Below are 24,515 nucleotides of genomic sequence, written 5' to 3'. Positions count from 1 at the left end.
TGCTCATTTGATACTCCTTATACAAGATATATTGTACATAGCTCTTTATTGTGCTTTCTTTAAATATAATGTGAAACAGGGACAAAGAGGAAAGCATAAATCCAGGGGGAGCTAATACTGAAAAGGAACGGGGGAGCAATATAAAAGCAAATGAAAAATATCAAAGGGAGTTTTCTAAACCTTAATCAAATTCACTTCCTTTTGATTATTGCTTAAATCATGTTTGTCATCAAGGGGGAGATTGTTGAGTTAAGAAATTAACTAAATTAATTAGTGATGACAAACATTATTTTTGGGCAAAATAAATAATTAGTGTTGATCAAATTTTAATGGCATATTACTAACTATTTATTTCATGTTGCAGGCCAAATTCATTCAAGCAGCCCAAAATGGTATAAAGACAATATAGCAAGGCTGATGGGTAAAGCCCAAACAAAAGCAAAAGATAGAAGCCAAAGAAATCAGATGGGCCAAACGGGTTACATGAACCAAACAGATCCAAGCCCGATTTGATTTTCAATTCCCACCATATTGCTCCAACCAAAGCAACGTTCCCCTCCTCTCAAATCAAGTCAAATCAAACATTCAGAAAAGTAAGAAAGAGAAAGAGCTTCTTCACCAAACTAAACACCAAAGAAGCAAAAGAGAGAAAGGTTAAAGCTTGACACACAGAAATCTAATCAGAAAATCCAAACCAAATCAAGCTTAGGTCAAAGGTAATCCATCTCATTTTGCTTGCATCAAATCTTCTTCTCTTCTTCTCAACTCTCTGCTATATCCGAAAATGGCATTCAAGAAAAAGTGGTTCTCTGCCCTATTCTGTTTTACATCTACGGTCACAAGTGATACTTGGGGACCAAGTAGCTTTTCTATGGCTAAGATCAAGTTGACCATGAGAAGATTTCTATGGTTACTGCTTTGTGGCTTTCGGTCAAGATGAGGAAGTCATAGGGAAAGTTTCTACTCTGAGGATTAAGGAGAAAAAGTGAATATGTGGTTGGTGAAGCCCAAGGCTCAAGATGTTAACCTTGGAAGAAGGACCCAGCAACATGCAAGGAGTTAAAAGAAGTTTTTCTGTTCATTCAGAACAGAAGAGAGAAAACCAGAGTTTGAAAGTTTTGTTCTGAGAAGAGCTCTTTGAAGAAGTTCAACTAACTGGACAGTGTAACCTAAATCAAAGGTGCATTCCGCCAGTATGAAGAACTGAATCAGAGGCTTACTTATCTGGTTTTTCGCATAGCACAGAGGCTGTTAATGAAGTCAATCTCCTTCATGTTTTTACTGATTGTAATGTACTTTTCAAAGCTTATCTTTCTGTAATTTCTTGAGAGAAAATGCAGTGTGAGAAAGCTTGAGAAAAAGTCATAAGTGAAAAAGGCTGAGAGATACACTTGAGAGAAAAGCCTAGAGTTGTTTTCTGATTTCTTTAGGTGTGATTATGTCTTGTATCTTGTACCTGCAAGGTGTCCCTTTCTTAGTTGGGTTAGCACTAAGAGGTATAGTTAGGTATTAGCATAGCCAATGTCAAGTTAGGTTAGAACTTGAGTGTGATAGGATTGGGTTAATCCTGTGTTATTGGTGTATGTAATACTGTTAACTATAGTGAAATTCTTCCATAGTTGTGGAGGAGACTGGATGTAGGTTGCATAGCACAAGGCAACCGAACCAGGATACTTGCTGGTGTTAGCTTTTCTCTTCTCTGCTGTGTTCTGTTTTCTGACATTCATGAGACAAAAATAAATTGTCTCATAAATTTCTGCTGCTGAGTTCAAACAGAATCAAAACTGCAAAGTTATTTAAAAGGGTAATAACAGCAACTTAAAAAGAAGGCATAGATTCAACCCCCCTTCTCTAAGCCTACCACAACCTTCACTCCGGCATGGGAAGATTTAAGTTAGGTTAATGTTAATGCTTGCAAGCATCATCATTCAGCTAAACTTTGTGATAGTATTGTTGCAGATAAACTAAGAAGTAAAAACAGTCCTTCAGGATTTTCAGGGGATTGTTATGAAAGGATTATGTTCTATGTTACACACTTCATATATAATCGATTATAATGATAATAGATTTGGGCAACAAGTTTTCAAGTTTGTTTGCTAGGTTAGTTTGAAGTTTTTTTAGATACTTTATATCAATTATTGCACTGGTGCAGATAGTGTTAAGAAGACAGAAGATCCTCATAAAGGTGAATATAATGCAAGAAAAGATGAAGATAAAAATGGATAGGAAATGAATAATGAAGAACAATGCCATTACGGTAAAGCTTTGAGAAGAAGCAAGACTTTGAGAATTAACTTGTGCAAATTCGTATTATTAATTGCAGAAAAAAAAACGAAAATTGAATCATCAAGCTAGATAGTTTTAGTCAATTATCCATGGCCATTTTCTCACGCCACCGAGGATTAGTGTAATTGAAGTTGCGTGTTAATGGCTTTACATTGTTCAAAGTTCAAACAGGTCTTTTAGGTTAGAACTAGGCAAGCTTACTAATAGGCTACCAATACCATTGTGTTTAGAGTATGCTTTCATTTTTGTTAAGTATGTTAGGAAGAAGAGACACGAATACACTTCAATCATTTAATGATTCACATATGCACAGTATTTATACATTTTGGCGGACACATTCACTCTCTCGACCATTGGCGTGTGGCATCGTTAGTTTGAGTGGACACGTGACTTTCTTTACTCCTTGCTGGCACAGATAGTTTGAGTGAAGTGTCCCCTTAGTGCCAAATTAGAATAAATCATTTATTTTAATGATTAATTAAACAAAATTAATTAGAAACCATTCGTGACACATGGCATAACCATCCATATCAGCATGCCACGTGTCACTGGTCATTATATCATCATATCATTACACATTGTCAAACTATGGAGTGACACGTGTCACTAACAATTTACGTCATCAGGCTATGTCATTACGTCGTTAATAGAAAATGGGTCACGGACTAGCATGATGTATTTTCATCAATCTCAAAGACGTAATTAGTGCAATTAGAATCTTAGGAATGAGTTTGATACACATCGCCACTTTCAAGGACCATTTTAAAATTTAATTGCCTTTTGTTTCTATTGCAAGCTCAGTTTCCTCCTTCTATATGAATCTTAATTTTTTTCTCTTTCTTTTTCGATTCCTAATTTTTGCTCATTCGTCATTCTTATACAAATAAAAAGATGTGAGTTTTTTTTTTCAAAATACCAAATTTTACCTTTTCAAATAATTTGTATACATATATTTTAAGAAAATTAAATAAATAAAAGTAAAAGATAAATTTAAAAAAAAATTTTGATTAAGAAAGACAAAAAAAAATTGTATAAATTTATCATTTAGAGATAATATGTAAAAAAAGTTTAAAAAAAATTAAAAAATGTAGTTATTTGATATATTTAAACTGATTTTTAAAAAAATTATTTGTATAAAATAAATAAATTTTTTATCAAACCAAATAATAACATATGTCAATAAAAAATAGTTTCATGTAAAATTAACTGCCAGGTGAAATTTCACCATAATTAACTGCTGAGGCTGAGCTTATCCACGCGCACCTTTCTCACGAGTGTTCACAATCACTCTGCACGTGCCGTCACAATTCGCACGTGCTCTCTGTCCCCTTCAAAGTTAAAATTCAATTCATTAATAATTTCATTTTCTTAAAAAAAATAATAATGATAATAGTATAACTTTTATATATGACCATTTAATCATTTATAAGTCAATAAAAAATATAAATATTTTTATTAATGGGACGATATATTATTAAATATACGTATAAAATTAATTTATTTACAATATATTAAAATAATAATAAAGAATAATTTAATTTTAATATAAAATATTTTATATGATCAATCAGTAAATCTATATTTTAGATTTTTGTTTATAAAATTAATATAAAAATAATTATTTTTATTAATATAATATTAAATATATGGTCAATGAATTATAATTTAAATGATATAATTTTTCTATACTAACTTTAAGAAGCTGCGAATTCGAATTTTTTTATTTTCGGTAAAAAAATTATGGCTGCATTAAATTAAATTAATAATAATTTATACCGTATAACTAAAAATATATGTTAGATAATTAGTATTTATGTCAATACTATCAAATTTTTTAATATATTAATATTATAAATTATTAAGTAATATATAAAAAATATTAATTTTTTTAAAAACTTTTTTCTCTTATTAATTAAATTTAAATTAAATAAATAAATTCTAAAACAAAAGAAGAAGAATGTTACGTGGCAAGACCTCTATAGAATCTACAAGCCCCAATAATATATATATATATATATATATATATATATATATAGAGAGAGAGAGAGAGAGAGAGAATTGTGGGTTTTTCATTCTTGCACTTAGTTGCTTATATTTACTCTGAAATTTAATTTTGCCGCATGAGCAAAAGTTAATCAAATAGAAGAGTGAAAGGAAATTCTTCTAGGAAGAAAAGAAAAGAAAAAGAAAACCCATCTGAAACCCCCTGAAGAAATTCAGAGAGAGACAAAGGAGAGCGAGCACCATTTCAATTCTTAGTTCCCTATTTGCTTTCTTTTTTCTTTCACCGCTTCAGAGATAGGAAAGAAGGAAAGACAAATTCATGAGCTGATGTGCTATCTATCAATTACTAACAAAATTGGAAAAGAATTCTTATAGGATCATATATATTTCGTTTTTCTGTATCTGCACTTTGAATTCGGCACTTTTGGTTGGTTGGTGGTGTCGTAGCAGAAAGCTAGAAACACTGATTTTCCGCAAATTGAAAGGACAGAAAACGGTTTTTGGGAGCTTCAAAACGGCGTCGTTGGAAGGCACTTAGCGCTTCGATTGCTACAACGCAAATGGCTGAACGCCCCTGAGGTTTTAACAATGCGGCGAACAATGCTTTCCAAGCAAGAAGTACGTGATTATCTATTTCTCTCAATCCATTCTTAGTTAGGGTTTTTATTTATACTATACTCATATTCATAATATGTAGTTCTGTGGGGAAGTTGTTTTGTTAGTTTGGTACTTGTTACGATAGGGTGGGATGATTCAGTATGTTCCGGTTAGGGTTGATTCCAGAACTTGGTTGAAATCTTTGCTTCTTTTTCGTGCCTAGTTTAGTGCTTACATAGCGTTTGTTCTTATGGTTGCTAGAGTTTGGATCGATGATAATTGTTAGTGTAGTTTGGAATTACCTTCTAGATGAGTTCAGCATTGCGAGTGTGTTTCTGTGGGTAAGGAGCTGAAGTTTAATCAAATATGTGAAGTAGCAACTGCATCTGGGTCTCATTGTAGTTTGATAATTTTTTCTTGATCATTTCTGTTTCTTTAATGATTTCTGACTACATTAGATGCTTTGATTTTAGTGAATGCTGAATTTCATGGGGAATATTTAACTTTGATGCTTCTTAAATTATATTGTTTATCATCTATTTGCCATTTATGATTTATTATCCACTATCAACTATTGTACTATTCTTGGTGATGTTATCCTCTCTGTTGATGTTAAGCGATGACATTAAAATTAACAACCCACAAGAACTTTGTATGGCTTGACATATTTTTATTTTATGGTTAGTCAAGACCTAACAGCCAGCTAAAACTAGATATAAATAACGAAAAAGGATATCTTTATGCTTTGAAGGTCTCTTTTAATGGTTGATGGAACCTTGGCCTTGTAGAAAGAATTAGTGGGAGCTATATGACTAGTGAAATCTGCATCAAAGCTCATCTTTCTTTTAACATACTTTTTTATACATCAGGTATTACCTGAATCTGGAAAAAGAGGTGTGTCAAACATTCTATGATCCAGAACGCTGATATGAAACTCGAGTCAGGGACTTGTAACGTTTGCTCAGCTCCTTGTTCGTCCTGCATTCATCTTAGTCGAGCTCTCACTCGACCAAAGGCCAAAGAGTTCTCTGATGAAAATTGTCACTTGGGGGAGGCCAATCAGTTTTCTACGGATGAGGGTGATCAATCTTCTCGTAGGAGCAGAACTTGTGAAAGATTGAATCATGCTAGCAGTGGAACCGGTAACATGCTTAGTGTTAATTCCAGTCATGAATCTCTGTCTGAAAATGCTGAAAGCACACGAGTTTTATCAGAGAAGTACCGGGATGCCAAATTTTTAGAAGGTCTTGATGACAATGCTTCTTGTATCAGTAGAACCAGTGATGCTGATTTAATACCTGTTATTAATGGCAATACTGCTGTGCTTTTGACAAGAGTATATCCAAAGTCAGAATCAGATTCAGATAGTGATGTTGGTAATGTGAAAGACAAAAATCATAAAGTTCCAGTCCGTGATGGACTGCATGAGAAGCAAGGGGAGCAGGTTAAATCACCAGTCAAGCCTGAAGCTCACTCTGAAGATGAGAGTGATGACTCAGATGTTGAGCATGATGTGGGTACATTTGCTTTTATTGTTTGTTTACTTTTCTTTGAAATAGAGTTATGGAGATGAAAATTTTTACTGATCCTTTGGTGGTATAGGGTAGTGAATTGTAAATGTTAGTCTACTCACCTTAAAATCATTCTTGATCTTTCATATTCTCTTTATTCAAACTTCCATTTCTCTTGCAAAAATTGTGTATGCTGCTCACCATGAGGACAAGCATTCTTATGATTTCGTTAACTGGAAAATAGGTAAAAGTTTGTGACATCTGTGGGGATGCTGGTCGGGAGGAGCTGCTTGCAGTATGTAGCAGGTGCAGTGATGGTGCAGAGCACACGTAAGCATACGAACTGTTCATATTCACTCTTTCTTTTTAATCATATTCTGTATAACTCATTGAATAAAATGAGTCGTAATATTCTTATTTCTTTGAATCAGCTATTGCATGCGAGAAATGCTTGAAAAGGTTCCAGAAGGAGACTGGTTATGTGAAGAATGCAAGTATGCTCAGGAGACTGAAAATCAAAAGCTGGGTAAGAGTTAGGGAAATACAGGAGGATAGTTTTCTGCAGTTTTAAATTTCATCTCTCTAGTCTTTATGCTGTTTCACAATTATTTCTTTCTTTTACTGAATTTGCATTATATTGATGGCACTGTAAGCTATCAAGCACCCACATCTATTGCTGTGTATTAATGGATTTGTGGAATTTTATTGCAGGTAAAATTAATTCAACTGCACTTATCTCTGGAAAAAGGCCTCTTGAAAGTGAAGAATTGGCTAAGGCAGCAAAAAAGCAAGCTCTTGAGTCAAACATTGGGTCACCAAAGGGTTCAAGCCCCAAGAGAGTATTTCCACTGTCACGAGAGTCTTCATTCAAGAACCTTGATAAGGGAAAGTTGAAGTCTGGTTACCACAGCTCCATTTGTAATCACCCTGATGGCAGTGACAGAGAACTTGCTCGCTCTCTTTCAGCTGGTCCTCGAAGTCAAACAACAAAGAGTATGGATTTATTTTTATTTGCTCAGGACAATTCTACATTCCTAAGATATTTTTATTGTTTCTTTAAGTGGCTGTGGATTTGTTTTTAGGTACATTGTTGAAGTCAAATTCATTCACTACGAATTCCAACCCAAGAGTCAAACTTGTTGATGAAGTCCCGCAAAAGAAGAAAGGGGGCAGCGAACATGCTTCTAAGGATAGCGAGGCACCAAGGCAAATAATTAGCAAATCTACATCATTCAAATCATCAAATTTGAGCAGTTCGAATGCCACTGAATCAAAAGTTAAAATGCTTACTTCTAAGTCTGGAACAACACAGGACCTGAAAGGATCAAGACTAACAAAAGAATCTGACAGGAAATTTCTCTCTAGGGTTGATCAGCCTGTGGTTTGTTCAACCATTTCCAAACCTATAGGTGACCATAAGCTTTCTCCTCATGGTGAGACCAGTAAACCTTCTGCAGTTAACAATCGAGAGCGTAAGGTCAACCCAGATGTGAGATCAAATTCATTATCTAAGTCTAAGAATAATATAAACCGCAAGAGTTCGGCACCTTTATTTAGTGCAGGTGCGATCTTCATTGGAAACATGTTATTGCTTTGTGTTGATATTTTGTTTGATCCCGCAGGAGTTCCACTTATATTTTTAACATTGTTCTTTTCTGTGGCAATTAGCTTGTCTTGATATTTTAGTTTCAGTGTAGGAACTGTATCATCTATGAAACTGTATCTTATACTAGTTTCAGTGAGATAACATTTTGGTGTATTTTGTCATTTTGTGCTTGAAACTAAGAAACTACGTAATCTGCCAAGACTTATCTTATTTTGTTCCTTAAATTTCAGAAAGAATAGCAACCAGTGGTGAAGAAACTCAATTGGATGGGGCGCCTCAATCAATAGAATTTTCAAATCAAATTGATAATGCCAAAGATAGTTCTATTGATCATGTGAGCTCTGGTCTTACTAATGCCTCTGGAAGCTCAGTCTTTCACAAAAGTAAGGATTTTGGCCATGCAACAGAATGTCGTGGGGTTGCTAATAGAGAAGAATTCAGCCTCGAAGGATCAACCACTGCCCCAAACAGTTCAAAAGACAAGATACATAAAGATAATAGACTGAAAGCTGCAATCCAGGCAGCTTTGCTTAGAAGGCCTGAAATATGCAAGAAGAAAGAAGTACCTGATCGAACTGATGAATTTTCTACATCAGGCAGAGACTTGAATTCCGAAGTCAGTTCTCAGGATCAGTCGATTGTTATCAACACACAAAAGAATATTCTTTCTACTGAAGAAACAAAAGCGAGGCAGGAGATCCTTCACAACCCAACATTTGAAACTCCATCTTCCAATGGTTCGAAGCCAGTTAGCTTTGGTCCAATACAGCCAAGAAAGTTAGAATCTGTTGGTCCTGATCCTGGAAATCCTGTAGTGAGAGATTTCCAGAATCAAGCTTTGGCTGTCTCAAGTGTTCTTTCACAGATAGCAGTCTTTCCAGAACATCAATTCATCTGGCAGTATGTTAACATTCTGTGATAAGCTAGTTTCTCGTTATTCTAGATTGCTCTTGTTCTATTCCTTTTTAATGTTTAACTTTTAAGTGTGATCTACGTGAACTTTGTTGTTCATGCAGAGGTGTCTTTCAAGTGCACAGATATGGAAAGCTACCTAACTTGTATACTGGAATTCAAGCACATTTATCCACATGTGCATCCCCCAAGGTTCTTGAGGTAGTGAACAAGTTTCTACCTGAAGTTTCCCTCGATGAAGTTTCTCGCTTGAGCACTTGGCCTTCACAATTTCATCAAGGCGGGGCTAGGGAAGATAATATCGCTCTTTACTTTTTTGCCGAAGACATTGAAAGGCAAGGATATGAATATTATTTTATTGACAGAGCTACGAATTTAATATATATTTCTTCGATTTTCTGTCTAGTAATTATTTACTTATTCAATAATTTTTTGATTCAGTTATAGGAGACACTACAAGGGTCTACTGGATCACATGATTAGAAATGATTTAGCACTTAAAGGAAGTTTTGATGGTGTTGAACTTCTCATATTCCCATCTAATCAGCTTCCTGAAAATTCTCAGCGTAAGGACTTTTTATTGACTCTTGCTACAACCTATAGTTTGTACCACAACATAAGAAAACTTATTGTTTTAACTGCATTTTCTGCAGGTTGGAATATGCTGTTTTTCTTATGGGGTGTATTTAGAGGACATAGGATGAATAATTTTGACTCTGCAAGAAAGGTTTGTATTCCCAGTTTGAACGCGGTGCCAGTTGAGAAGGATTTTCCAACTTCTGTCATGAATTTGTCTGAAACCCACAGCTCACTGAAGCGGATGGATGAACAATCAATTGCTTGTGGTAGAACATGCAGTGCAGTTCTCCCTTCCACTTCCATAGGTGAAGGCCCTAATGTTTTCCATGGGGATTTTGATATCAAAGAAACTAGTGATGAGGCATGTTTGGCTTCACAAGTAAACTTACATAGGCAAGATAGTAGAATCAACACTAAATCTACATTGGAGATTCCTTCAAGCAGTGGTCAGTTGTGCCAAGAATTGCATTCCGCAGGTTCATCCCCGGTACTGTTTTACCCTTAAATGCTTAATTTGATATACTTGAAATTTTCTTTGCTAATTCTGCGATGTGACCCTGATCTATGAAATTTTTTAATTTCAAATGCTATTTTGATTTCCTATATTGTAGAATGTGTACAGTGGTTTATTTGGCGCTCCTAGCCTCCTACAATTAAGTTGAATTGCTGATGTTATAAAGTTACCAATCTTTAAATATTAAATCAAAGGGAAGATTAAATATAAGCATAATGAAGTTTTGGTATTAGAGACCATGTTGACAGTTATGAGTGCTGCTGCTAAGATGTTCTTGCTTTGTGCAGAAAGATGGACAGCAGAGAGTCCCCACACCTCCTGAAGCAATGAGAACACTTGTAAGTAACTGGATTGTGGAAACAAATAGTGACTATGATATTTCAGTCAAGCAAGAGAACTCTCTGTCTTCAGGGATTCCTTCTGCCGAGAAACAAGAGACAGATGCTGCAAGCAATACCTCTGAAAATCAAATTTCAGAGAGAATTAACCATGATGAAGATCAACATAGGCCTAAAAGGAAACTGATAGAAGAAGATCTCAATATTAGCATAGAGGCAACGCTTCAAGAAGACCCATCTATAACAATCATAAACTGTCAGCAAACTAATGATAAAAAAGTTCAGCATATAGATGTTTCAAATGCAGTTTTGAAGGCTTCCACAGATAGTTATCAGAAATTGCCTTGGGATAAGGTGAATGGAAAATTGGAAGATGGAGAAAGTTCCAGCAAGAAGCTCAAGTCAGGTTTAACTGATATTTATGGAAGTTGTAGTTCAGGAGGTAGGGAATCTTCCAATGGCAGTTTTACGGGCCGTGCAAACCATCCTGGTACCTTCTCTTCAGTTGAGGACCTTGGAACCATGGAAAGAACCTTCTTTCCTGTTGATTCGCATAAGAAAAATGACTCGCAATTGATGCTCAACGGCATGCCACTGGAGGGGTCTTGTGAGTATGAGGGTCAATTTCAAGTTGGGATTCCAAATCTAGAGCTTGCTTTGGGGGGCAAAATAAAACCACAGCCACTGCCAGTTCCAGCGCCGCCCCATAAGGGTATGTTCCCTTTTCTCGTCGGAGCTGTAGACAAGAAAAATAACCAGAAAAAACCACCTGAAGTAGTTGGGGATGAGCAAGAGGGCGACAACAGTGTTGCTGCATCTCTTTCCCTGTCTCTATCATTCCCATCATCGAATAAGGAACCTGTCAAACCTGCTCCAAAAGCTGAACATTCGACTGATGGGCATCATGTGAATACTCCGTTTCTCCTTTTTGGGAGATACACAGACAAATAAAATCTACCTAGTATATCTCTAATCTTGTACATTATCTGTTCCATATGCCTTTGATAAAAGCTATAGCCTATCATGTAGGACCCCTTAATCCACCTTCATGAGCCTCTAGAGTGAATAAGTGTGTTTTCTACTTTTCTTCCCTCCTTTACTCCTTAGTTAAATACATGTTTTTGGTATTATCTTTTTGGTTCAAAAACACATAGTTACGGCTGTTTGTATATATAGTGAGAAAATCAGCCGGCATAACTTCGGAAATATCAATAGGAGCTTGCGGATGACTTTCTTTTTAAATGACAAGGTTTCCTTTGTTCCTGACTTCATCATTGGTCTCTTTTTGCACTGCATATAATTGACCATCATCTCTGGTTTCCCCACTTGATTACTACTACTAGTAGTAATAGATTAGCTAAATTCTTTATTGGGATTTCTTCTTGTATGACCCATTTAACGTAGCACCGATAACGTGTATGGTTTTTTATTTGAACTAAGGGGCATTCTTTAAGCATGGATTTTGTTGAGGGTTTTTAAAATGAATAAACTATGGAATTTAAGGCATTTCAAAATACTGATGTTTTAATTATAATAAATATATATAATATATTTATTGAAATTAACTGTTAAAATTATTAGAATATTGGTATTTATTTATTTCTAAAATATTTAAAGATTTTCGTGAACTATAAATGATGTACTTGAAAGGTTCAAAACAAAAATAATTGAAAACGACAAATGAAGTTTAAGAAAAATTGAAAAGATTCAAAATTGGAAAATTCCATCAAAATTGGCTTGTAATGTGTATCACTGTATTGTATTATAGAGAAGTGTTCAAGAATGATTAAAATTTAGAGTAAAGGATATTTTCGTTCTTGACCTTTTTTTTTTTTGCGGACATTTTCATCTTTAAGGAATGGAAAATACATTCAAGCTTCTGACCCCTGAAAAATGTGGACATTTATGTCCTTCCGTTGAATTCAGTCGTTTGCATTGGACGGAAAATGATGAGCTGGCAGAGGTGGCGCTGAGGTGGCCGTAACGGATGCTAGGTGGCATGGAGCATTTCGTAACAGGACATATAAGTCCCTGGAGACAAAAACGACGCCGTTTTTGTAACCTCCATCACCGCCGCACAGCCGCGCCTCCGTCAGCCACCATCAACGCCAGCGACCTCCTCCTTTCTCTCTTTTGAGCGATCCTCAATCTCATACCCATTAATGGATGCTTCCTAATCAGGACAACCTTTATGGATAATGGATCTTCGATGCTACAAACATCAAAATAATCAGGATAATCGGCCAAAAGAGTCTTCACATAATCATGAAGAAGACCCAGATCCCATTTTAGCTTCTCAATTACATAAAGTGGCAATTTTCCCATACCAGCAAGCATCAGAAGCCTTGCAATCCTATGAACAATGTCTACATGGTTAATGAGACATTTGTGGATATCCATTTCTTCTTTGTGTAGGCATAAAGCATGAGGTGTAAGTTTTAACATGTGGAGGGAAGCCACGATTTGGTTGGAATTGCATGAAAATACAATGATACTTGTCTATAAATTTGGTGGTTGTCATGAAAAGATTGAGGGGTTCTTTCAATAGAGAAGCATTGTATAAGGAGAGGGATTTGGAAGTAGATGAAACTATTTCATTCTTGAAGGAGAGGGCCTGTTTAAAATCTTTTTCTTTAAGGATTGCATTCAACTATATTGACCAAAGGACAAAACGTCCAGCACAAACTTTTGTACCATTCAACTATGTTCTATTTTAATAGAATGCTATTAAAATAACCTACTCAAATTTTTGTCAATTGTGTTCAATTAAATCCTAATTTACTCAAATTGTGTAAACATAACCTACAGAAGAATTCTCAAATTATAAAAAAATTACAACAGGTGAAGGGGAGTGGATTAAGTCAAGCTGTAAAGGTCATATGTGTAGTTGAAATATTTAGGTCCAGTTTGGATAAATAACTTAAATAAGTTCTTTTAGAAAAAGAGCTTAAAAGATAAGGACTTTTATTAATAGCATCTTATAAATAAGTTATTTTGTATTTGGATTTTTAGTTATAAAAGTACTTGTTTTAAAGTTGTAGTGTTTGGATAAATAACTCAAAAAATAATTTTTTTTACAGAAGAGAATGAATATTAAAATAACGATGATAACAAATATTTTTCAATATTAAATGTTGATTTTACATAACCTAATCACTAATATTGTGTATGATATGGTAGGTGAAAATAAAAAATAAATATAAAATGTGTGTCAATGTATATTTTGTTGCTGTTTTTTTAATTTTTTTTACTCCTATTAGAACTCTCTTCTCCTTTATTGAGGTCAAGAACTTGCTATAATTAACTATAAAAATAATAGCAAGCTATAAAATCACATATGAAAAAAATAAATTAAAACTGAAATTTCATACCACAGTTAAATACAAATTTAATAATAAAAATAGAGTGATAAAATGATAAAAAAATACTTAGAAGGAATATATGTAGTCAGATGTAATATTGTCTGAAAATAAAAATGGTGGTAGAGGATCAATACTTCCATCAGATAAATCATTACGTGAAAATGGTGAGGTTTGGAACATTGCGGGAGAATGATGGTGGAATGATGGTAGAAGGTCAGTGCTTCTAGCAGACCTTGAGTGAAAATGGTGGTGAAGGGTCAGTATTTTTCACATAGTCAAGAAGAAAAGTAGATTTTTTTTGTTTTGAAATTAATTTTTTTTTAAAAAGTGGTAGAATGACTTATCGAGAAATAGAGAAGTCATATATTTCTACTTCTTCAAAAAGCTATAAATTAACTTTTTGAGAAGTTAAAAGCTTTTTTTTAAAATGGTGCCAAACACGCAGACTGTGACTTTTCATAATCCAGAAGTAAAAAAAAGTAGCTTCTGCTACTTCCCAAACGGGCTCTTAGTATGACAGTTAGCAACATCACAACATCCCCTTTCCAATGCAGCAAACAAAACTTTTCTGAAATTCGGCAGCATCTCAGTAGTAAATAGTACATTTTCCAAAGTCAAACAAACAATGAATTCAACAGTCAATTATAGGTAGAGAGTGTAGATCAAATAATCAAGTCTCACCGAATCAAAATTGAAGTTCAATATGCATTAAGAACTCAGCATCACTAAGCAAGAACAAAAACAAGTAACATGAACCATAATCAAGCATAGTGAAAACCAAGTAGCACAATCAACATAAGTACAGCACAATAACTTGAAATACAACACAGAGAACAAAAGCACCAGATTCAAGCAGCAATTCTCATCGAGTTCAACAATTATATCAAAAGTAAGCTACACAAAACCTAACAAAAGTGCATCATTGAATCAAAGGAATTAGCTCATTTTAAAATAGAGATGTGGCATCAGACAGCAAAATAAGCACATAAGAGTTCATTGTTAACCAAAACAGGCAATGAGAATTTACACAGCAGCAGTGTAAAACATCAGTCTCAACAATTTCTATTAACCAACCATAATCCTAACAACTCAAAAACAATTGAACAAACTAAATATAATGAACTACAAACAGTGATTGCACAGACAACAGCATTAAGCAAGTAAGACCTAATCTACTATCCACGCCAGATTTTCTAACAACCTAATGTAACTAACTAATCTAACCAAATTGAAATTAGCTAAACAAAACTAACTAAATAATATTAATTAACTAATTGCAATAATAGGGTGAATTAAACAGAGAGAAAGAAGACCTGGAAAGCACACAGTGGTGCGTCGGTAGAGAGGCGGCGGCGCGGCGACAGTGGGTCGCCGAGAAGGTTGTCGCGGACGAACGGTGGGTGGAAAGAGGGTGAGAAGAGAGAGAGACTAATGGGAGTAAGGGAGTGAGAAAGGGAAAAAGACGCGTAAAAAGAGGAAGGAGGAGGTCGCCAGAGTTGATGGTGGCTGACGGAGGCGCCGCTGTGCGGCGGTGATGGAGGCAGGGGCCAAGGAAGAAGAATGGAAGGGAAAAATGACGAAGGAAGAAGAAAAGGCAGATAAATTCGAAACAGGATTGGAGGAGGTTACAAAAACGGCGTCGTTTTTGTCTCCAGGGACTTATATGTCTTGTTACGAAATGCTCAATGCCACCTGACCTCCATTACGGCCACCTCAGCGCCACCTCTGCCAGCTCATCCTTTTCCGTCCAGTGCAAACAGCTGAATTTAATAGAAAAACTTAAATGTCCACGTTTTTCAAGGGTCATGGCTTGAATGTATTTTCTATTATTTGAGAACGAAAATATCCGCGAAAAAAAATGTTAGAGACGAAAATGTTCGCGAAAAAAAAGGTTAGGGACAAAAATATCTTTTACTATAAAATTTATTATTTTTGGTCATTATTTTTAACTTTTAATTTAATTTTTTTAATCTAATAATTCAACAATATACTCTTAACCTATACTTTTAAACATTGATAACTAATTAATGAATAAAAATAATAAATTTCAATAATCTTCTAATATTTCCTTCTATTACACAGATATAGGTTGTATACTTGTACTTTTAATGTAGGTTGCGAAAAATAATGTTACACGTTGTTTTTCGGAGTTCTTCATAGGTTTTCAAAAAATAAATCAGTTAATATATTTATAAATTACTCTAGTAATCTATTTTGGTAAATTAAATATTAAAAAATATTTAAAAAATAATTTTTAATAAATAAATTCTCAAAAATTTAAATATTTGATAAAAATAATCAAACAGTTAAGTAACTTCGTTTATGTAATTGTATTTGTCAAATATTTAGATTTTTAGAATATTTTATAAAATTTTAATTTTAATATATTAATAATATAAAATAATTATATAATTATGTTTGTTATTTTAATTTTTAAATGATTATTTATTAATTAATAAAAATAATTATTTTAAATAATATAATATTATGTAATTAAATATATATATAAAGATATATATATATAATTATAATAATAATATATTAAAATTAAATTTTATTTTATAGTTGTTATCTCTTACTTATTTTATAAGTATTTAAACTTTTTTTTCATGTAATTTTGGTAATTTAATCAGATAAAATTAGACCAAGATATTAGGCAAGAAGGCGGCGAGGTACTGCGCCGTCCTTTGCTTGTAATATTTAAATCGCGATTTGTGGCCACACGCAAGCCGGAATGGTTAGAATTTAAATAATGGTAATGGCAATTGAAAGAGATTTTTCTCCTAACCACACACTGCAATGGTTGAATTTTCAAATTTAGGTTGCGTTTGTTTTTAAGAATAACATGCGACAATGTATTAAGAATTTATTTGGGAAGCTTTTAACAGTAATTTTTTTAAATTTTTTATTTATAAAAAATAATAATATTAATATTTAGTATAATTTTTAAAATTAAATTGTAATTTTTTAAAAAATTTAAAAATTTATAAAAAAATTAAAGAAAATAACTTTTTTTATAATATTATTATTTTTTATCACATTTTTATAAAATAAATATTATAAAATTAAAAATTTAAATACAAAAAATTTATTTATAAATTATTTTTTATTTAAGTTATTTTTTTAAAAGGAGTTTAATTAAGTTGTTTATTCAAATTGGCTTAAAAATAGTATATAAAAAATAAAAATATAAAATTTTATGTTTTTCTATTCTATTTGATGATAAATTAAAATAAATTATAAAAAATTAATTTATTTTTATTTTTTATTAAAAAGTTTGAAAAAAATAATAATACAAATATAATTATAAAAAATAAAAAATAAAAAATAAATTGTATTTTTTATTAGTGTTTCTGTATCTTTTCTATCAGAATGAATATAAAATATACTAATTTAGTATCTTTGGACACAATATTTCTATCCATATCTTATCGGTCAAATACGATTTTGTATCTTTATATCTCTGTCTCAGTATTCTATTTCTGTAGTAACAGTGTGTAACTTACTAATTTTAACTTTTATTGTAATAAAAAAATAATTTTAATACACTGTAAATATAAAATAATTTTATATATATTTAATTAATATTATATCACTCAAAATAAATATTTTTTATTTTTTAGATTTGATTATGTAAATTGTTATTTAAAAAACGAATCAATTAAATTATTGCATAAATTTATATTATCAGAATTAAAATTAAATTCTTAAAAAATAATGAAAATATGTGTTGTGCTCCCTGAGCTAAATAGGAAACGAAATTACGAAAGGTTGCCACAGCGTCGCTATTGCTGCTGGTCCATCCACACAACCCACGCGCACTTTTCTTCACGTTTGTTCACGGCTACCCTGCACGTGCCTCAAGAATTCGCACGTGTTCTAGCTCATTAGAAAAAATAAAGGAATTTAATTAATGATAAACAAAAGTCTAAAACGTTGTTAATCAATCAAGAGTATTTAACCATTTTGATATTAAAAAAATTTCGCACCAAATACTTTAATCCTCAACTAAAATTAATTACTTAATTGGTTTCTAACAACTTTTTCAGTTATTTAGATTATTTGTTTCGTCAACTTTAATAGAAGATAAAATAGTTTCTGGCAACTTTAATAAGGGACAAAATAGTCCCTGACCCTTCTATTCGAAAACGATATTATTCTCTTTCAATTTCTATCATATCTGGTATAATTTTAACAATCTAATACTGTAATTTCAAATTACACAATGCACACTCTGCAACTTCAATGTTCACAAGAAAAAAATCATCAACTTGTTTTCAATTAATTCATACTCAGGAAACTAATGAATATGTCTCTCAAGTACTTGTCGTCTTCGATGGATCCTATGAATATAGACAACAAGTCTGATTTGTTAAAACCTGTCGTCGTCATCATCTCCCTCCTCCTCTGCCCTATTATCTCCATGGCCACATTGTCCACCACTCCAATTGCTTCCTTTAGCTTCTTCACCGAATCAATGTTCAGTAATCGCTTTAATTTCCATATGAGCGGCGACAACGACATTGCTCGTTGTACTAATAGCTTGGATGTGAAGTCGAAGTTGTCTACCAGCTTGAACTTCGAGAGAGAGAAAGAATGAAACACTCGGGGTTCATTCCAAATGAGAATTTGCATATGATGTCGAAGGAGAATCTTCTCCTGATGTCCTAATGTCCAACAATCTATATTGCTTGCCGGAGAGTGGAGAAAGGCATGCCTTTAGGGTAGTTGTGGAACTTGGTCTTGAAGATGTGGTAAACGTTGTCGGAGTTGAAAATGATGCTGTTATCGAGGACGTGGAAGTAGATGCTTCTAGTGGGTGAAGTGCAGAAGAGGAGGGTGTACCAGTCACAGAGATTTAAGAAGTGTGTGGTCTATGACATGTTGAAGTAGATACGACATGCATGGTAGTTACACAATGGTTTGATTTTGGAGTTGAAGAAGAGGAAGGAAAAGATGGAAAAGAAGAATGTGAAGGTGAAGAAGAAGAGTATGAATGTTAGGGTTATCCGATATATGATGGAAATCGGGGGATAATAGTGTCGTTTCCGAACAAAAGGGTCAGTGATCATTTTGTCCCCTGTTAGAGTTACTAGGGACAATTTTTTCTTTTGTTAGAGTTGACGGGACAAAGGACCTAAGGTAGCGTTTAAAAGAGAGACAGAGACTAAGAGACCGAGACTGAGAGACAGATACTGAGAGATAAACACCGAAAGAAATTTCAGTATTGTGTTTGATATAAAGTGAGAAATAGAGACTAAAATAAGAATGAAGTTCTAATTTAATTTGCACAAAAGATAAAGTTAAAATTAATTAATTGAAATGAGGGTATTTTAGATATAAAATATTATTAAAGTTTTAGTCTCTGTCTCTAAAAATATCAGTCTTATGTGTTTTTACTTTTTGATAGTACTAAAATACTAAAATTTTTGAAAATAAAAACTGAAATTTTAACACTAATTTTTAGATTAAAAAACATAATATTAAATTCCAATTTTTATTCTAATATTTTAAAATAAATACTACCTAAATGACTAATAAAATTAATTATTAAAAACTAATTAAATAATTAATTTTAATTAAAAACTAAAATACCTGATTCGAAATTTTTTAGAAATCGAAACGGATAAAATACTCGTCCATCAAAAATAAAAATCACTTGGGAAGACCGTGTAGAATCTACAAATCTTAAAAGGAAAATAAGTATAGGGCTTCTCAAGCTCTCATACTCGCATTGATTAAATGATTATCTTATTATCGTGGGGCTTAATTAGAAGAAGAAATAGATTTTCACTTTTAATCATGTGTCAACTAACACTGGTTCTATTTTTTTGTTTTAGCGTGATTTCTTTTAAAAAATTGAGTTACCTCGTTAAAGTGTTTATAAATTGTGATCCATAGGTCACTTGTGAATTGATAGATATTATTTTGTTGAAAAAAGAAAAGTTTTATTGAAGCGTTGAATGTGTTTTTTGGGTTTGGTTTTTTACATTATTTTCAATTTAATAGACCAAAAATTAATCTGTCACTATATGAAACTCAATTTAAGCGTTATATATGTTTATTGGTTCTAACTTTTGTCTTTTGCAAAATAAATTCTAAGTTTTTTAATTTTAAAATTATATTTTTAATTTAATTCTCATTCTCAATTTGTAACTCTTTATTATTGAATTTTTTAATAAATAATTTTAATATTTTATTTATGAATATAAATAATTTGAATATAATTTATATTTTTTATTCTATTATTTATTTCGTTTACAGTATAAATAAATTAACTATACATGTATTTCGTTTATATTATAAATGAGATAAGACATATATATGTAAATGTATTATAGGTGCACACGTGTTTAAGTAATAGCTTATTTCGTTTACACGGTAAATAAAATAAGTGTATAATTAATTTATTTACACTATAAACGAGATATGTTCAAATGACGCCTATATATAAAACTCATTTATAACATATTTGTAGTGTTATTTTTAAAGTTTTTTCCCTTCTCTTCTTCTTTTTAGACATTTTTTTAAAGATATTTGAGGTATTTAGACGTTATGACACGTCCAAATATACATAAAAATTATATCAACTGGCTGAATGTGATATAGCGTATTATTGGAGCGATCGACTCTGTGATTAGCGTTGTTATTTTGTTCTTTTGATAGAAAAGCATATGGTTATAATTAGGAAAGTTTGATTGGTTTTATTTTGTAATATATATGAGTATATTAGATGTTGTGTTACGAACATATAAATAAGGGTAGTTGCTAATTTAGTTTTTATTAGTTGTTAATATCTATTTTAGTAATGTGTGTTATTGAATATTAGTTGAAATTTTTGTTAAATGAATATGTTAAATGTTTTATTTAGAAATTTTAGTTGTTAAATATTTTATTTAGAAATGTTTTATTTTAATAACCATTGTTACATTTGAATTAATTGTTTAATAAATTTTAGGTTAATGTACATTTTTTGTTTTTAAAATTTAACAAAAATTTTAAAAATACCCCTAAGTTTTATTTTGTTTTAACTTTGTCCTAAAAGTTTTCGATTTACATCAAATAAACTCTTAACGGCTAAATTTTTAAAAAATTTAAGACCAATCTAACAATAATACATGAAAATTATGTTTAATTTACTTATATTGAGGGGTTGTTCTTATGAAATTGTAGTTGAATCGGTCTTAAATTTTTTTAAAAATTAGCCGTCAGGGATATATTTGATGCAAATCGAAAACTTCTGGTACAAAATTGAAACAAAAAAAATTTAAGAGTATTTTTAAAACATTTGTCAAACTTCAAGGATAAAAAATATAATTTATCCTAAATTTTATTTTAATATGTATGCTGAAAATTAAGTTTAGTAATTTTATAAAAAAATTAAAATTATAATATTTGAAATAATTGTTTATTACATTCTAATTTATTTATTTTGTATTTTATATTTTGTATTTTATTTTTAAATATGACATTTATTAATTTATAATTTATTGTTAATAGAAGTCTCAACTCCTATTTTTGAGATGAATTAGCTACACTCTTATACCACTAAACACCATTTACCCTTATTTAAGGGAACTGATTTTGGAGACATGGACAATTCATAAACTGTTTGTTTACAATAATTGATTTATGCATTTGTTGAGCGTTAACATCCAGAGACTCAAATTTTTCACCTGTCTTAAAGTGAGTGCACTATTATCCTGTAAGATATTGCGTACCACCTTAGATTACGCACTAATAGAAAATCAGTGAGTGACTAGTTGAGGAATTTTCAGACATGATACCAACACCTGACGTGGAAGTGGGTAGAGGAGTTACTGAGTTAGGCCTCCTCATACTCAAGGGGAGTAAAGAAAGGAGTTGTTTTCTATCAACCTGACGTGGCTTAGGGAGCGAGTACATCATATGCTAGCTGATACAGATCTAGCCACTCTTTGTCAGTATACGAGGTGCTACATCCTGCTACTGATCAGGGGTTATCTGATGACAAATAAGTCAAAAAATTAGGTTCATATCAGGTGGCTTCTCTTGTTAGACGACTTTGACAGTTGTCATAGTTTGTCTTGGAGATCCGCTATGCTGGCATGAACATATTACTCGTTGTGCTTTGCAGCACATCGATCCACTACAGATATTGCTGGTTATGGGACATGCATAAGATATTGAATTGTTATACCTACCGGGGTCTTAGGTACAAAATCCTTATTCTTTATCCGACTTCTCAATATTCACGTCCATGTAGCCACTAGAATAGCACAGTGGAGAGGGGGTGATGCAATAGGTGGGTCATCTTGGACAAAATTCGAATGTCCAAAATCATTACCGCCCACATCATCAACCTCTGCAAAAAGATCCATCACTTGTTGGGCCATGATTCTTCTGTGGATATTAAACATTAGGCGCACATGCTCATCGCCATCGAGCTAAAAAATACGAAAACAAAATACTATATTTTCCATCAGTGCTAACAACATATACCCAACAGTTCTAACCTCCTTTGTCCCATTAACACTCATGCTCATCAATATTAAGCTCTTTAACTCAAATAGAAAACTTAAATGACGAGTGCACAATAGGATAGGATTATCACACTCAAATACAACTCCATCATCATTGTTTCTCATGTGACAATTAGGATATACACTCGTAAAAATATATTCACCACTAGATATTTTTACTAAACTTATTGAAAGAATCGAGAAGAAGAATGAAGAAGGAGTGAATTGTGAGGAAGATTAATACTTCCAAATCTTTTTTCTAGCTGGTTTAAATTTGTCATATTATATCTTATTTATAGTGTAAACGTTTTAATTATAATTATATCTCATTTATAATGTAAACGAGATATGTTGAATGTGTCGTCTCTCACGTGTCACTGTGAACTTGTTTTATTTGTTAAAAATGTGTTGTGTAAACGAGATAAATAATATCACACAAAAACATAAATTGTGTCTAAATTATCTATATCCGTAAATAAAATATTTAAATTATTTAAAAAAATCCTTTATCATTGCTGTCACTATTATTTCAATTCCTAACTCTTTATTAATATTATCCAAATCTTTTCTCATATAATTCTCCTTTTCGACTACTCCATCGCCATCACTGCTATCACTACCACTGTGATTTTCTCTTGACTAACATCAATAAAAACATAATTGAATGACTAAACCAGTTGCATAGCCTTTTGAGACTAGGCGAATTGGCAGTTCACCTACTCTTAAATGAACTAATTCCTAAGTTTAAAAAAAAAAGAAGTGCATCCAAATAAATAGCGTTATCTTAATTTTTCTTTTGAAAATAAAGATTTTCTTATTTTATTTAAGAGAAAATTTATGACAATATAATAGCTTGATTTAATCCATATATTATAGGAATTTTATTCGATAAAGTGTGAAAATGAAAAAAAAAGAGATTAAAAGAAAATGTTGTAAATAGGAAGGAAAATAGAAGGTATTAATTATGCATTAATGTCTCACAATTTCAAATTTTGGGAATCAAAATAATTTATGTGGGTATAATTTGGGCTAAAGAATTTTAATATGAAATAAAGAGGTGTGTTTTTGTTGGAAATATAGATTTTCGGTATATATATACAGATGGGTGGATATTACAGAGGTGCAGGCACAACACACAGGTAACGTGCTGACTCAGCACACACCCAACGTGTTGGACAGTTGTCCAAATCAAATGCAACACGCATTATCCGTGTGTTGACACGTGGCGCACATCCATTCAAAACGCATCATGCGTGATTCACACGTGGCAACCTGGCAAGCAACACTCATCCTGCGTGTTGTACACGTGGCAGACGCTGGTTGGATGACGTTGCAACACGTAACCTATGAGGTGAATCTTCTGCCTATAAAAACTGAAACTCGTAGAGAGGTATTTTTCTCCAGGGTTGGTGCAGTACAGGGCACTGCAAATATAGTGGTTTACCATAACGGTGAAGTTATACGAAATACATATGAGGGGGTGAGCTTTGCCTGTGAGAATTCATTTTCGTTTGTAGTTCCATGCACTATAAGGGTGATGGCTGTGCTGGCTGTGATGCGACAGCTGGTTGTGATGTGATCTATGATGACACTGATGGTTGTGATGGCACTATGCGATGAGACTGATGGTTGTGATGCCGTGACTGATGGCTGTGATGGCTCGACTGCCCATGACCTGAGTTGTCGTGCTGAGATTGTTGTGGGCAATGATAAAGAAATGGCTGAAATACTACATAAGGCTGTGCTGGCTGCTGGGGGGATGCTGGAGTGGCTGCTGGGGCGTATACTAGGGTGGCTGTTGCGGTGGATGCTGAGGAATGACATCCGACAGCCTCAGGTACATCCTGTATGATCCAATGTACCAACTCCGGTAATCGGAAGACGGGGGTAAAGTTAACGATTGGTTGCAGATCCCGATCTCGCATACGACTGTTGCGGTGGTTCTCCCATTGTTGTATTCATTCGTCATGTATCCCGCGCCAGTCATGGGGCTGTACTCCCCGAAGAGTATATCAATGTCACAATGTGTGTCACTTGTATGGCTTGTGCTGCTAGAGGGGAGATTGTGCATATTTGTATTGGCGAACCATTCGATCCACCGGAAGTCATTCGACACACTCGAATGACACCAATGGCCCTACCGTGTCACAGACATCAAGGTGTGCGTGTAGTTCGGCATGTATGATGATGCTGACATACGACCTCCAGACAAACTACAAAATATTGCGAGGGCCATTACATTATTAATAATACCGTAAATTATAATAGAAAACCTCAAAACCCATACTCACCTCTTCCATAAAGT

General features: G+C 32.8%; 1 protein-coding gene across 1 annotated transcript; it reads left to right on the top strand.

Annotated features, from left to right (window-relative positions):
- Nucleotides 1-4,320: 4,320 nt before the first annotated feature.
- Nucleotides 4,321-11,618, top strand: LOC112789342 (ASI1-immunoprecipitated protein 2). The gene is made up of 11 exons (XM_025831189.2): nt 4,321-4,908; nt 5,757-6,400; nt 6,643-6,728; nt 6,830-6,924; nt 7,110-7,391; nt 7,481-7,960; nt 8,235-8,904; nt 9,021-9,251; nt 9,358-9,482; nt 9,570-9,982; nt 10,297-11,618. Exons 2-11 carry the CDS (start codon nt 5,798-5,800, stop codon nt 11,296-11,298), a joined length of 3,987 nt encoding a protein of 1,328 aa, XP_025686974.1. The 5' UTR covers nt 4,321-4,908; nt 5,757-5,797; the 3' UTR covers nt 11,299-11,618.
- The last annotated feature ends 12,897 nt before the right edge of the window (nt 11,619-24,515 follow it).

Source organism: Arachis hypogaea, chromosome 3, assembly GCF_003086295.3.
Source record: "Arachis hypogaea cultivar Tifrunner chromosome 3, arahy.Tifrunner.gnm2.J5K5, whole genome shotgun sequence".
Classification (NCBI taxonomy): Eukaryota; Viridiplantae; Streptophyta; class Magnoliopsida; order Fabales; family Fabaceae; genus Arachis; species Arachis hypogaea.
The sequence above is the reverse complement of the archived record's forward strand: the minus strand, read 5'-3'. Positions and strand labels throughout refer to the sequence as shown.

What these genes read in the sequence shown, in the direction of transcription:
- LOC112789342 (XM_025831189.2), top strand. Translation starts at nt 5,798, where the DNA reads ATGATCCAGAACGCTGATATGAAACTCGAGTCAGGGACTTGTAACGTT. An exon ending in GGCACCTTTATTTAGTGCAG is followed by an intron (nt 7,961 to 8,234) that starts GTGCGATCTTCA and finishes CTTAAATTTCAG; the next exon opens with AAAGAATAGCAACCAGTGGT. An exon ending in ATTCCGCAGGTTCATCCCCG is followed by an intron (nt 9,983 to 10,296) that starts GTACTGTTTTAC and finishes TGCTTTGTGCAG; the next exon opens with AAAGATGGACAGCAGAGAGT.